Source organism: Ornithodoros turicata, unplaced genomic scaffold (assembly GCF_037126465.1).
Source record: "Ornithodoros turicata isolate Travis unplaced genomic scaffold, ASM3712646v1 ctg00000979.1, whole genome shotgun sequence".
Lineage (NCBI taxonomy): Eukaryota > Metazoa > Arthropoda > Arachnida > Ixodida > Argasidae > Ornithodoros > Ornithodoros turicata.
The window spans coordinates 51,069-65,388 of record NW_026999433.1 but is presented as its reverse complement, the minus strand read 5'-3'; the positions used below and the strand labels follow the sequence as shown (position 1 = coordinate 65,388).

The 14,320-nt window shown below is 44.9% G+C and overlaps 2 protein-coding genes and 1 long non-coding RNA gene across 4 annotated transcripts in view; 1 reads left to right on the top strand and 2 right to left on the bottom strand.

Annotated features, from left to right (window-relative positions):
* Positions 1-14,320, bottom strand: part of LOC135376027 (uncharacterized) — a 58,676-nt gene that overhangs the window by 22,965 nt on the left and 21,391 nt on the right. For both annotated transcript variants that reach the window (XM_064608639.1, XM_064608640.1), the window contains exons 5-7: positions 12,349-12,466; positions 8,116-8,187; positions 6,977-7,106 (exon numbers count right to left, since the gene is read on the bottom strand). In XM_064608639.1, coding sequence (XP_064464709.1) covers positions 6,977-7,106; positions 8,116-8,187; positions 12,349-12,466 — 320 coding nt within the window. The remainder of the gene's footprint in view (positions 1-6,976; positions 7,107-8,115; positions 8,188-12,348; positions 12,467-14,320) is intronic.
* LOC135376026 (uncharacterized) lies at positions 103-4,311 on the top strand. The gene is made up of 12 exons (XM_064608638.1): positions 103-359; positions 424-706; positions 1,112-1,177; positions 1,256-1,315; positions 1,377-1,728; positions 1,853-2,017; positions 2,354-2,540; positions 2,604-2,849; positions 2,969-3,140; positions 3,218-3,360; positions 3,725-3,872; positions 3,984-4,311. The coding sequence occupies exons 1-12, from the start codon at positions 131-133 to the stop codon at positions 3,994-3,996; spliced, it is 2,064 nt and encodes a 687-aa protein (XP_064464708.1). The 5' UTR covers positions 103-130; the 3' UTR covers positions 3,997-4,311.
* On the bottom strand, positions 5,430-6,225 carry LOC135376028 (uncharacterized). Its single transcript, XR_010417494.1, has 3 exons — positions 6,102-6,225; positions 5,827-6,045; positions 5,430-5,640 (listed from the first exon to the last, which is right to left on the bottom strand). It is a non-coding gene; the product is annotated as an uncharacterized LOC135376028 (long non-coding RNA).

The following is a 14,320-nucleotide window of genomic DNA, read 5'->3' as shown; positions in this document are numbered from 1 at the left end:
AATCTTAGGTTCTATTTTAGAAGAACCAGGTGCAGCTGATCCAGGTCCCATCCAAGAGCACTCCCTACCACCACCCTATCCAGAAGGCAGTATGTCCACAAAGTTATAGCTGTTTGTGCAAGACTGTTATATGATAGGAGAAAATGAAACCATATGCTATAGCATAGGTTATGTAGTGTGTTACTCATTTGTTACAGCCATAATTTTGGATGGACTACCCCTGGAGCCTTTGGCACCATACCTAAGAGTAGGCCAGTGTGGTTTTCTTTATACCCTAGTGCCTGTGGGCATGGAGGTAAAGATGAGACAGGCCGTAAAGCACAAGAGTACACAGAAAGTCGTAGCAACATCTACATTAGGTACTATTTCCTGAGGCTTGGTTTGTCAAGTTCGGCATGTAACTAAAGAGAATTAAATTTCCAGGTACTCAAACACGCTTCTCGGTGCTAAGCAGGAGCACACAAACAGAACAGCACCTTCCACTGGACACATTGCGTCACCTGAGGCCGTCACAAAGTGCCACTGAGGGTGCAAGTGATGACATGGTATTGGAAGGCCCCCTAGACATTTGCACTCCAAGAGCCTCTACCCCAGTACAGGAAACAGAAGCAGCAGCAGCAGAAGACCCAGGGGAATCTCCCTTGCTGATATCTGCCAATCCTCGAGAAGACGAAGAAGGATGGGATACCACCATAGAATCTCTGTGGTATGTTATATTATGGTAACCGAGCCTTCTAGACCACCATAGTCATATTATAGTTATATGAAACGGTGCTCTGTGTCCTGTTGTGCTCCATACAATTCCTTTTAGTCATTTTTTATGTACTTAGAAATATGTTTTGGTTTTTACACTGCTGTGTCCATTGAGAAAGTAAACAGAAAACTCACTGTTTGCTTATGATGTGTCTGTGTCCTGGTACTCCATCCACGTTCTGTACATGGACCCTTTTGTGACTGTGTCCTTATGGTAACATATACTTCTTCATGCCCCCACACAATAAATACAATTAGGAAGGTGCCCACCTGAAGAGCAATGCTCTGATCTATAGATATTGCATAGAAAACAGGAATGGGTAATTGGTGATCACTGTGTACTTTGTTCCTTTCGTAGTATGCCGGACCCAAAGGACACAACAGTTCACCTGTCGGAGCTAACGGAAACCTCCGGGAACGAAGAGTGAGTTCTGTTTTTATCGAGCTTGTGACCATGTACAAACTCTGCTTGCCAACTGATGTCACGAACTCTGCTTTCTAGTGATGAACCTGCAAGCTCCTCACGGCCACAGCACTCCAAGTCTCACATAGTGCACCTAGCGTAAGTTTTGGACATGTAAACAAAGGCTCACATGGGTGAATATTATGCATTCCTCTTACAGACCAAGTGATGATGAACGGCTGTTCCTCGTAGCGGAATCTAGCCTACGGGAACTGCTGTCATCTTTCTCTTGTTGTGATGACAAGGACCTCTCCACAGAAATCACACTGATAGGTACATGGATAAAGGCCACAACAGATTGTAGCAGATGTTGTCAGCGGCGTACGTGGTCCAGCCAGCCTTGGATTGGAAGCAGGCCCTTGGGCAACATACTCTTTTGCTCGTCCATTCTATTTTCTGGAGTGAACATCGCAAAAACATTCCGCATGTTTGAAGCGCTGAAGGTGGCGACACTATCAAAGTCGCAGTACTACAGGACACAGAGAGAGGTCCTTCTTCCTGCTGTCAATCATGTAAATACTATGCTCACATTGAATAGCATACAAAGATGTCACTACTGCAAGGAATAAAAGAATAACAAGCAAAACAAGGCGTCCCGACTAGTTTTTAAGATCCTGTTTCTTTACATATTTACAGGTCTACCAGGCTAAACAAAAGGAAATCCTGGATGAGCTGCAGCAAAAGCCACTCATTGTTGCCGGTGACGGGAGATGTGACTCCCCAGGGCACACGGCACTCTATGGCACCTACACGCTGCTTGAGACGTCTATAAACCGGATAATTCACTTTGAATTGGTCAAGGTATTAGTTTTTTGTTGCAGTAGCTGCTACAAAACCACCTACTATTTTCACAGCCTTAAAACAATGGTTGCTGCAAGGTCACTGTGGAGCATGGTAACTTTTTGTGCATAACTGATAATCAATCTGCTACAAAGCTAGCATGCCTACACTATTCAATTGAATAGGTTCCATAAGGAGTAAGGAATAGCCTAAGGAACGATGCAGTTATGGGTCAGTTGAGTAAATTCCATCGTGTAAGCAACCAAAACTCCACGGTACAATAATGAAATACATGAACTGTCATCATCTGAGCGTTTGGGTTTACGTATAGGTTACGATTTCTATTCCATGGAATAGGCAACAGAGGTCTCAAGTAGCAATGCCATGGAGAAAAATGGGCTGCAGAGGTGCTTGGCATTTCTCGAATGGAATGACATGGTGGTAGACACCTTAATCACAGACCGTCACACCGGCATCAAGGCTATGATGCGGGACTCCTGCCCCCATGTTAAACATCGCTTTGATGTTTGGCATGTTGTCAAAGGTATCAAATGTAACAGTGCCTCTGTTGCTTGGTAATACACATATTTAAATTTTTAATTTGCAGGGATAAAGAAAAAGCTCATAGCACTGAGTCGCTCAGCCAAGCATCAGGTAGTTCGCCTCTGGATCGACAGCCTTGTTCGCCATGCTTATTGGTGCCCAAAGACAAGTGGAGAAGACGGCAACCTATGCCTTGCCAAATGGATGTCGGCACTGAACCACATCGTGGACATCCATGAGCATGACGATCCTGCCTATCCAGTGTGCTACCACGGTGCTACTTCAGAGCCACGGGAATGGCTTAGAGAAGGTAAGCTTATTGCGGTAGTACAGTGTTATATGCGAACACTATATGTTCTGCCAAAAATGAAGCCTCCTCCAGCGATTCAAACATAACTGAAACTGAACTTCACGATTTTTTTCTTGTAGACAGCGAGACATACAGGAAAGTCGTGGACATCCTAAAGGCCCCTGCACTCTTGAAAGATGTCCCACTGCTGTCCTCACAGCACCAGACATATGGCCTGGAAGCATTCCACAGTGTCCTCATCCATTTTGTTCCCAAATCTCATTCATTCAGTGATGAGGCAATGTTGGCAAGGTACAGAACAACAGGATGCATGCTGACCATACGTGTAGAACCTCATTGTGCCTAATATATACATTTTTGTACAATAGGACACAGTTAGCAGTGATGCACTACAACGAGAATGCTGACAGGGACCAAATCGAAAAGGAAGGGTCGAAACAGTATCGACTGAAGCCCTCAAAAGTCAAGAAGGCTTGGGTTGCTGTACCACTCAAGGAGGACGCTACGTATGGTACGTGACTGATACAACATTGTCTTTGGCATGCAGGGTCGCATTATGCGAGATACACATTTCGTACAGGAGTGAGAGAAAAAGTCTGGTAGGTGTAGACAACTCGATGATGCTCTCCAAAACGAATACACACACTGGGGTAAAAACAGAGAAATGTAGTTCTGGGAATGTTAGTAGGAAACAGTCTATTTCTTCCACAGATTCTATTTCTTACACAGATTAGTTGAAAATGTTCAATTTCCTCAACTTGCTTTCTCTTCCCCCCAAGAGTGTATATATTTACGTGGGATGTAAAACAAACTGGTAGCTGTGCGCGAGACTTGTGACTGTGTTCAATCAACACCTCATTGAACTTGCTCAACAGACTATGTGTCAAGACTAACAACAGAGGTCCTCAGCCGTGTTGAAAGGCACCAAACGGAACCTCCAGTTGTGGAAGCGCAGCCACCATGGTCGGCATCTTATGGGGAAAAACCCTCTTTAGTGGAGGCTGTGAAGCGGCATCAAACAAGGTACTTGTGTGTATGATGATTTTGCTGAGAGACCTAGCTTGTACATAGGAGCTACATCCTAGCTTGTAGGATTACATTAGGATTTCCCAGAAAAGTGCTTTCTTCATCCAGGTTCAAGAAGTAAAGAGCACGGGAGAATACACTGACATCTCACAGCTACGTGCCAGGAGAAAAGAACCCGAAGGAAGAAAACCAAAAACACAGAAAAAGGCCCTTTTCAGGGCCACCCAAATGCTTGCGCAGAGACTGACGCAGCGTTGAGATGAAACCCTTGTTTTCTCCTTCAAAATGCTTAACATTATTGCTGCTGGTTAAATGTAAAATGATGTACCTACCTCCAAACATTAAGCTGCTTGTTCTACGAGGCACCATCACATAGGCATTGGTCAAAGTTGCTGTTCTGTGAGCTGTGATAGGAAGTGCTATGGATAGTATAGAGGGCTCTTACAGTAAGGGGAAGTGCAGTGTTCGAGCAGTGGGGGCTGAGGCATGGGGGATCATTTCAGGATGTCCTAGCCCTACCAAAATTTAACACGTGGGTGCACACAGTGATCTATCCAGATCCCTCCCCTACCCCCCCCCCCCAATTTTTGGCAACACCTTCAGTTTGTTTCCTCTCTACCACTATTACTAAGTAACTGCACGCCAATTGTTTTGCACCCCCCCCCCCAGCTGGCTGGATGAACTATACTGGTTATGTTTTTGGGAACGCTAAGTGCAGGTGGAACTTGTCTCACCCATATTAATTAGCTGGTGTTCATGAAACCTTCCAGAAATGTAAAGAACACCAAATTGTACATTTCCATTGCCTTACAGGGTGCATTGCAGTTGAAGCCCTTACAAATGTGTTTGTGTGTTTGCTTTTTCTTTTTTTTTATGTTTGGAATGACAAACATTAATTATGTGTCTTATCTCTCTTTTTTTTGCAGCTCGCCACTTCAGATGCCAAGGGACATTGCCAGTGTTGGCAGGGAAATTAAGGAAATCACTCTGATCACTGTATGTGCAAATAATAAATATCTATGCATAGAGGAGTTGGATGTGGACCTATGTAATGGCTCTTGATTGGACAACACTCAGTCAACACTTAAGATTTCTTCACATTTGCATAACCAATCTGCTGTCATCATAACTATTATAATGATTAGACAAGAGGCAGTGCTCTGCAGTTAGGAAGTTAGGGAGTTGCAAGCCATATTCAAAACAATGTTGCTAAAAAAATTGGATCAATGACAGGTATCGAAATTTGTTTTGGTGTGTGAAGGCAGAACAATCTTCCATGGGAATGACAACATTCCCAGACGTATGTATCACTTACTATGATAACGAAGTGTAGCGACCTTAGTGAAGCTATCAAATGTTAACTAAAATTATTTGACATGCTATGCCCCTTACATGCTATAATCTATAATACTGTCACCGATAAGAACCATGGCACTCACATTAAAAACATAACAGCCACCCATGACCGGGTATTTTATTGCTCCTGCATATTTCTTGGCAGTTCTGGAGATTACTATCGCAACACAGATTCTGTTTCTCACCTCTCAATTAGAAATAGCACAAATTTATTATGTCATAGGTGTGTACAGGAATTGTGGTACAATAATAATTATAATATATGATAATGATGCCTTGATAGGACTGGGATGGAAAACGTTGGTGATTCATGTGGACCACACACCCGGGTATCTGTCGTCTGTTCCTGGGTTCAAGGTAGCCCCAAACCCAGCTTGTAAACACACAATAAGTGGTGAACCTGAGGCAGCTGTAAAAAGAATGGGCACTTCTAAAAATGTAGTACAGTAATTTCCTAACAACCATTCTAACTCAAAACCCCCTAACCAGGCCCTTGAGTTGCACAGCTGGTTGGGGTCTTTGTAAATTTCATGGGACATTCGTCTTGTGCAAACAACAGGACGACGACGAGGAAAACAAAGATTGCTCGACGTACCTATTCTCTCGTGGGTTCAGTAGGCGAAGCCGGTGATCGTCACGGCAATACTGAGTTGCACACACCACCAGAAGTTCTGACCGGTGGCAGATATCTTAGAACAGAGCGTGCTGCTTGATACACAGCCAGCTGTCAATGCACAACTCTGCCACTTTGCCAACAGCACTGCAGCACAGGTACACATGCGGTTCCTGGGGCGCACAGACGCCGCACAAACACCTGAATTGTTTTCGGCGTCAGTGAAGGCCATATTGAGCACTTCATCATGAACTTACCTAAACCCCTGATCCCCTGATCCTGAGGCTCGTTCGGTTGCGCTAACGCAGATGCGGCACGTATCACCAGCGACTTGCAGAGGAAGCGGATCCGTCGAATATGGGCCGTCATGAAACATGTATATTCGTCACGGGAGGTATTACTAAAGGCATTTGAACAGCACGATTCACCACCTTCGCATTCCGAGTCCGCCACCTCCGTATGTGTTTTCGCCTCCCTGACCTTGCTCATGCAAGCTGCAAGCCGCGGGGTCTCCTCTGGCTCGCCGCGTTCTGATTGGTCAGATTCCATGTGACGTTGCTAAAGATTCTCAGCAGAGAGTTCCGCTTGACGCCCACATCCGTCGTCTGCTATTGCGCCGCTTACACACGAATTACGCAAAAAGTATTCCGTCGATCGGGATGGGACTTTCGGAGTCATGGTCAGTGAAGGACGGGGAATCTCATTTCACTGTGGTTTCGGAATCGATCTGTGGTCGATGCGACTGTCCCTTTAAACCTGAGTATCGGATCTATTCTTTGGTTCTATCAAGAAGCGGTCCGTCTGTAGTACCAGAGTACCTCATCACTAATAGTCTGCTGCTGAGACGCTTGGAGCTCGCACAATACTAATCAATCATTAATACGATCCATCGCTATTAAACGTTAATGCCGTCAATCCTCGTATCTTCTTTTCATCACGCGCGAAACAATTTCCTTGGAAATGCAGTTACCGGAAAATTCAAAACAAAGTATTTTCGCAGAAAAAAGTTCGCACAATCGAAAAAAAAACAAGCGTTCTATTACTTCTCAGCGCGACGACCTCGTTTACATTTCAACAATTTAAACAACACGAAAATACGAAATATATGTTTTTTTCCCGTAGTGATGCTTACCGCTGTTAGTCCATCTATAAGAGCGCTCGCCTTACAGAAATTATCTACGTTGAATCCTACTACTCCTGAAAATGTAGGCGCATTTTGCGTGTCTGTCGTTGTGTAGCATAGACTTCTATTCAAGTCGTCCCTGTAAATAAACAAATTAGCTTCCAGAAATTTTCGTACAGGCAGAGTAGGTACGCTATTGGAAAAGAGCTGTCCCAAAACAGGAACTAAGATGGCCTTCTTCAACACTCTCGGAGCTAATCACCATTGAGAGACATTGTTCTGACTTCTTAGTAGTTGTAAATGCGAGCCGTATTTGCGTCTTCGTGCTAAGCGTCTATGCTCTGCTCTCCGTTGAGGGGCATCAGGCAAGGGCACCAGTGGGCTCTGCGACTGGGACAGGCAACATCTGTTGCCCTGAGTTTTTATGAAAACAATGCGGCTATTCAGCAGCCTTCCTTTCATGTTGGCACTCCGACTCAAGACTACATGCCATCATTCCCATCATTCCATGTCTACCTTCGAACGGTATTGCTTACGCGCAGTGTAGAAAACACGTAGTTTATACGTTAATGTAAGCACCTTCCCCCTTCATGGAGGCCAACTGTCCCATTGCGAAGGTAAGTAATCGTGATCATAATCATAGTTCGAAATTTTTTGTCGCCAGACAAGTGCGATCACGAGCGAGGCGAAGACGGTCGCGTCTGTGGATTAACGTTGTCCACACGTTACTTTTTTTTTTGCTTTTTTCATGTGCCGAAATCTCGGCACATGAGACACCAGATTTAATGTCAGTCGTGGAAGACTGCGTTCTTCAGCAACTTGTGCCCTTCCAAAGAACTTACCATCGTCATCGGCCTGCTTTGAATCTTCCCAGATAACCAGAAACGTCTTATGAACATCCATAAGACGTGTAGTCCTGGATATTGTGCACGTGTAATAGATATCCATTTTAATCCACTGGATATTCCATGGACGTACTATCAACATATAAAAACCATCCACACCGGAGTTCCTCAGCGATTTGTACCCTTCCAAAAAAAGTAACCAGCGTCATCGGCCTGCTTAGAATCCGCTATCTTTGGATCGGCGCTTTGGATACGCTACCGACTCATCCGCTGAGAGAAGCCATTATGAAAGGTGACCCTTACTTATATGCAGGGATGAGATGTTGGTAGCATTGATCAAGATGCATGTCATCGCATTCACTCGTGTTCACTATCCTGCAAAACGAGAGTCATATGGTCATGTGAGCTTATTGACTGCCTCTGAGACTTCGTGGCGCACATGTGGCAATCTCCAACTGCTGCAAGCGTACAATACTTTCACGTACATTTAGAGCGTCTTGCTGAAGAAAATGACTTGAAAACAACGGCAATCCCGAAATGTTTAGCGTAGCGGAATATTTTTGTGCATTTGTTTTCTTCCTTCTCAAATATTTTCAAATTCTTCCCTGCGCGCATGATACTGTGATGATGCGTCCACCTGTACGTTGACTTTTCTTTATTTTGTTCATTTCGGATCTTCGGAGACCCGTCTTTCTTTCTTTCCCCAATGTGAGAGGAAGAAAGACCACACTGTCGCCTCTTGCGTCCTGGAAAAAATATTATCAGAAAACAGAAAATGCAACCCAAGGTAAGGGCAGTTCAGATAGAGTCACCCCATACACACGCTTTTGTTTTATTTCTGCAAGTTAAAGCTCATCTTCGATGCATGAGGCGGTACTGTGCTCCTCCACCCTCTCACACTGGGGGTGAAGAAAAGACGCGTCTCCGAAGATGCGCAATGAACAGAAAAGAAAGAACATCAAGAAAAAAAGGAGTTCCTCCACAAATTTTTCGCGGACTATGTACCGAACGGATTCTTTATCAAAATGGTAACGATATGATGTCACCGTAAGGAACAGATGTTCTCTTTTGGGACAGCTTCGCAGCTTTTTCAACGATTCTTAGGTAATTAGTCGCTTGACGGTTGAGCAACATATGGCCAAGAACGCCGCCGGCCCAGAGAGAATAGTGAAAGTAGCATGCCTATCGCATATACATATATATATTGCATATATATAGAGATAGGGGAGAAAAGACACCAGAGATTGAAGTAGGGAGTAGGGGAAAGTTATTTATTAAGCTGGCATTTAAACTAAGGGTCTGGGGAAGTCTACGTTTCGGCGGAAGCTCCGCCTTCTTCGGGACTGAGAGGAAAATCTCTGTACAAGGTCTTTTAAAAGGTTACAAAAGTGTCGTCACAGTTGGTACAATTCCACTGCGAGGCAGTCGTTAGTGAGTCATGTTCTGGAAGATTCCGGAAGGTTCCTGGGTCATCGGCCGGGGAGATTACGTGTCAGAGCCTTGGGTCGCGCTCGTTGAAAACCTGTTGTCCGGGGTGTTCTTAGAGTCATTGTGTCCAGCTGTAAAGAAAAGAAGAAAAGAGGCAGCGGGCACTCCGAGGACATACAGAAAAAAAGTTATCCGGATATGCTTCTTACAGTTGATAGCACTCCTTTATCCTCATTTATTAAAGATTGGAATTTGTAGATCAAGTACCATTCGCGTTGCTCTCTGCAGCGATCGGATGTGAAATTTGACTCTAAAATAAAAAGTGCGACGTTATTAATGGAATGACCGGGTCGACTAAAATGGCGAGAAACCGGGAGGCTACCTTTTTTCGAAACATCTGATCGGTGGTTATTGAATCGAATCCTAAATGAATTTTTACTTTGACCTACATATTGCGCGGAGCATGTTGTACATTGAATGATATAAATAATGTTACTGGAGTTACAGTCAAAGTCGCCATTGATTTTAAGGGAGAAGTTGGAGTTTGTACTCTTGACCGCTGCCGTGCTTTGCATTGATTTGCATATTTGGCATCTTTTACCATTGCATGGATGGCATCCCGCCGTAGGTGTTAATGGTTTGGGAACTTTGGAGTTGACTAGTCTATCTTGGAGGTTGCGGGCACGTCTGTAGGTAACTCGTGGCTTCTCGGCAAATATTTGTCGTGTCCGTTCAGATTGCAGAAGGATGTTATGGTGGCGGTGGAGGATACTGTTAATATTACCCGCGCCATAAATGAGGATAAAGGAGTGCTATCAACTGTAAGAAGCATATCCGGATAACTTTTTTTCTGTATGTCCTCGGAGTGCCCGCTGCCTCTTTTCTTCTTTTCTTTACAGCTGGACACAATGACTCTAAGAACACCCCGGACAACAGGTTTTCAACGAGCGCGACCCAAGGCTCTGGCACGTAATCTCCCCGGCCAATGACCCAGGAACCTTCCGGAATCTTCCAGAACATGACTCACTAACGACTGCCTCGCAGTGGAATTGTACCAACTGTGACGACACTTTTGTAACCTTTTAAAAGACCTTGTACAGAGATTTTCCTCTCAGTCCCGAAGAAGGCGGAGCTTCCGCCGAAACGTAGACTTCCCCAGACCCTTAGTTTAAATGCCAGCTTAATAAATAACTTTCCCCTACTCCCTACGTCAGTCTCTGGTGTCTTTTCTCCCCTATCTATATTCAACATCCTGGTCGTTCGAACCTAAATTTTGTAGCGTATTGCATATATATATATAGAACAAATAGGTTAATATATCAGACGGCTATGAAGTTGAATAAAAGTGAAATAATAAGACTTGGACTACAGATTACAGGAACGTTAACAAAAACTAATTTATTTAATGGGCAATGTGACACATAGATTAAAAAAAGAATGGTCGACGTTTCGACAGTGGCACTGTCTTCATCAGGACAAAAAGAGACTAAAAGAGACAAAAGAGACAAAAAGAGTCAGGACAGAAGAGAGAGAGAGAGGACTTGTTGTCTGTCGAAACGTCGACCATTCTTTTTTTAATCTATGTGTTAAATTGCCCATTAAATAAATTAGTTTTTGTTAACGTTTGTGTAATCTGTAGTCCAAGTCTTATTATTTCACTTATATATATATAAAGCAAAAAAATAGCCGAAGCTCTGTAGCTGCACGTTGAGCATATGTTTACAATTTGATCGTGCACTCCCAGCCAGGGACAGCTGTTTCGCTCTACTTGGAGCTCGTTAGCCTGGCGCAGCGCCAGGCTGACGAACTCCAAGTAGAGCGAAACATTGGGAACCGCATTATTACAGGACGTCTTACATTGCCAAAAAAGAAAAGTTTTAAGGAAGTGTATACCGGAAGTCGCACTGTGTAAGCCACAAGACAAGGGTGTAACAGCTGTGTTTCAAAAACGCTATATTCCTTGTGATGAAATTAAGGAGGTGCATCATACCAGAGCATGCTGGTAGTACAGTTCGGATAATCGTCCCAGTCGAAAAAAAGTAAAGGGTCCAATTAGAAAATTTTCAATTGGATCAAATTTTCGATCAGTTGTGCTTTTGCCACACATTCGACTGAAAATCAATGAACCTATTCAAGAAGCAGTTCGTGCTCCCATTGCATGGCCAATTGGAGTTCAAAGATGAAATATCTTTGCTGAAGGCAATGCATGCGTTACGGATACGTATTCTTGTCGCCCGCATTGCGTTGAGAAAACAGTTTTTTACAACGAAACACAACAACAACTTTGTAACAAGTACAATGATGTATGTAACTACACAACACAGGCTGGCGTTGTGTTGTTACGTCGCGTCCTTGTCGTTGTGCTTATAAGGAAAGATGACTGCAGTGCGGGTAAACCCGCGGATAGCCGCGGGTACCCGCGCAAGTTTGTTATTTTCGAGTACACAATTCCGTGTCATCGCGGGTTGCGGGCAAGGTGCCGGTAGACTCGCACTGCCTCAGCGGATTACGGAGGTATACCCGCAGTACCAGCAGGCGCAGAACCAACCCGTTGGATTGGGGTGTATGACCCGATTCATTCGAACATTTGGCCCAAAATACTTTACAAGACGTTCCACATCCAATTCGTCATCTCAAAATAAAGTTGTTGTTATTGTTTGCCACATAGGGCTAACTTCGGCTATCTTTCGACACCAAGACTGGTACACTTCGCATGAGTAAGCTGGCAACCATGTCCGCAGTGGCCACAGCGTACGCGTTGGAAAAATGGCTCGCTAAAGGAAGGACATTGTCCTCAGTATCAATAACTCATTTCGTGCCGTCACGATCATGTGGCATATAATTCATATATGAGTACGCATTGGGCTGCGGGTATATCGGCTGGTATGCGGATAGGCGTCGGGATGTTCGGGTACGGATGCGGGTTGTGCGGTTGCGGTACGTGTGCGGGTACGAACTTTCGTGCCCGCACTCATCACTACCTATAAGGTCATGCTTCGTCGTCATGGACCCCATGGGCAAGCTTTTCTACGCATGTCCTCTTATGTGTATAGTGTGTACTTAGTGTATACTCCACTGAATTTGCGTATTCCCGCATAAAAGACGTACCTGACCAGGGTGTTGGACCACATACAATGTGTAACAGCTAGGTAGGAAAAGGGAGGGTCGTAGTAGATGTTGGGCAGCAAACGTCCTCCACAGGGTCCTGTTTTATCTTCGTACCAGTCTGAAACAAGTCAGCACACTTAAACAATGAAGGACACAATGAAGATATCATGATACTCTATCGACCACAATCGAAGAATCACATATTTCTGTACTAGAACGGCCCGGCAGAGACAGCCGTTGCAGTTCCGCCAGCAATTCACTTCGCTAGACACACCTTGCCTGACCCAGACAGCCTCTGCAAGCTCTACAGTCTAAATCCTGTGACGGACATGTGCCAGTTAAAAAAGCTCCCTCAGAAAGTGCAGCGGGTACACAGCCGTAACCGTCTGGAAACAGCGGTAACGGTAATCAAATAGCAAGCCCAGCGAACCTCATCGCCAAATTTCAGCAGGTACAAAGCCGTCACCTGAACCTCGTACTGGTGTGCTTGTTGAATAATGCGTGTGCCGGCTGAATATGCGTGACTTCGATGGAGCGTACTACGTTGCCCCACGCTCCTCCGGTGAGGAGTGACATGGCACAACGTATTCTCCCGCAGTACGTTCCTTCCCGCCCGCTGTCTGCGTTGCAACCTCGCTTTTGAGAAGGATGACACCTTGCTTTTTAAGTACAGGTCTAATGTTTTTTCAGGGTAAGTCAACCTAGCTGTGATGCATCGTACGACACCTGCGTTTCACTCGTGTTTGACAATCGAAGTACATTCTGTTGCAGACGGTGGACGCATTGCAAATGGCGGCAGGAGAGGATCGACTGCATCGGTGAAGCGACGATGTACATTACAAGCGAGGTTAATAGTCGAAAGATGAAAGTCACTGAAAAGGTTAGCCAGCTGTAGGGATCGAACCCACATCTTCTGGATTACCGGTCCAGGGCTCTACCAATTGAGCTAAGCTAACACGCCTCTCCAGCGACTTTCGGGGTGCGTCATCTGAAGGGACGACAAACCAGCCACTCTCTCTCACTCATCCTCCTTTCACTATTACATTTTTGCTCACTGATACACATTCATACGACGGAAATCCACGCAAGCGGCACCTGTTGAACAAGAGATAAACTGATGTTCTGAGACTGGAACAACATAGAAGGGACAGATACAAAGCCTCAAATTGCCTAAGAAATCAACGACGAAAAATGAAAGTCACTGAAAAGGTTAACCAGCTGTAGGGATCGAACCCACATCTTCTGGATTACCGGTCCAGGGCTCTACCAATAGGGGCGCGCGCCTGGAGTTTAGCGGAACGACGCCAGCGCCAATTTCTCCCCTGTCGACGGAAGGCGAAACTACCGTCCCGTGTATGCCGGAGTGTGCTGCTGGACGATTCCACGCGAAATGATCCAGCTGACCTGATCGGCCCCCACAAAACGATCCCGAATTTTTACGAAAAAATTTTTTAGCAGTCGCTAATAGTGCAAAACGACACACCACGAAACATTTCTTCCCAAATCTCAATGTGGCGGGTGCTAGACACGAGTAAAGTTCGCAGCGCTGGCGAAAACCGTGCCTGGCGTGAACGGCAGGTGCGGCTCATAGAAAGCACCTAGAACTGTGTGGTTTTCTTTTGCGGATAGAGGAAACTATGCTCTACACAGCATCCAAATCCCGGTTGTCGTGCTGTAATCGGTGCAGGGATACAAAGGCCGGAAGTTTCGCAATTTTCCTCCTACTTCGCGATTTTTTTGTGGACAATCAAACCATTAAACTTTAATGAATATTTTTTCCTGCCAAGGCCCCAAGGAATACTTCAACAGGAAAAATCGCCAGACACGTAACTTTCACAGTCATTGTAGGAAAAAAAGAGGAAGTATGCGATTTTTCCAAAATTCGCTACAATCGAGCGTAAAACACGCAATGAAGAGGTTGGAGGATACGGCTGAAACCAACGCAGTTTTATAGAACGAGCCTTGCTCTACA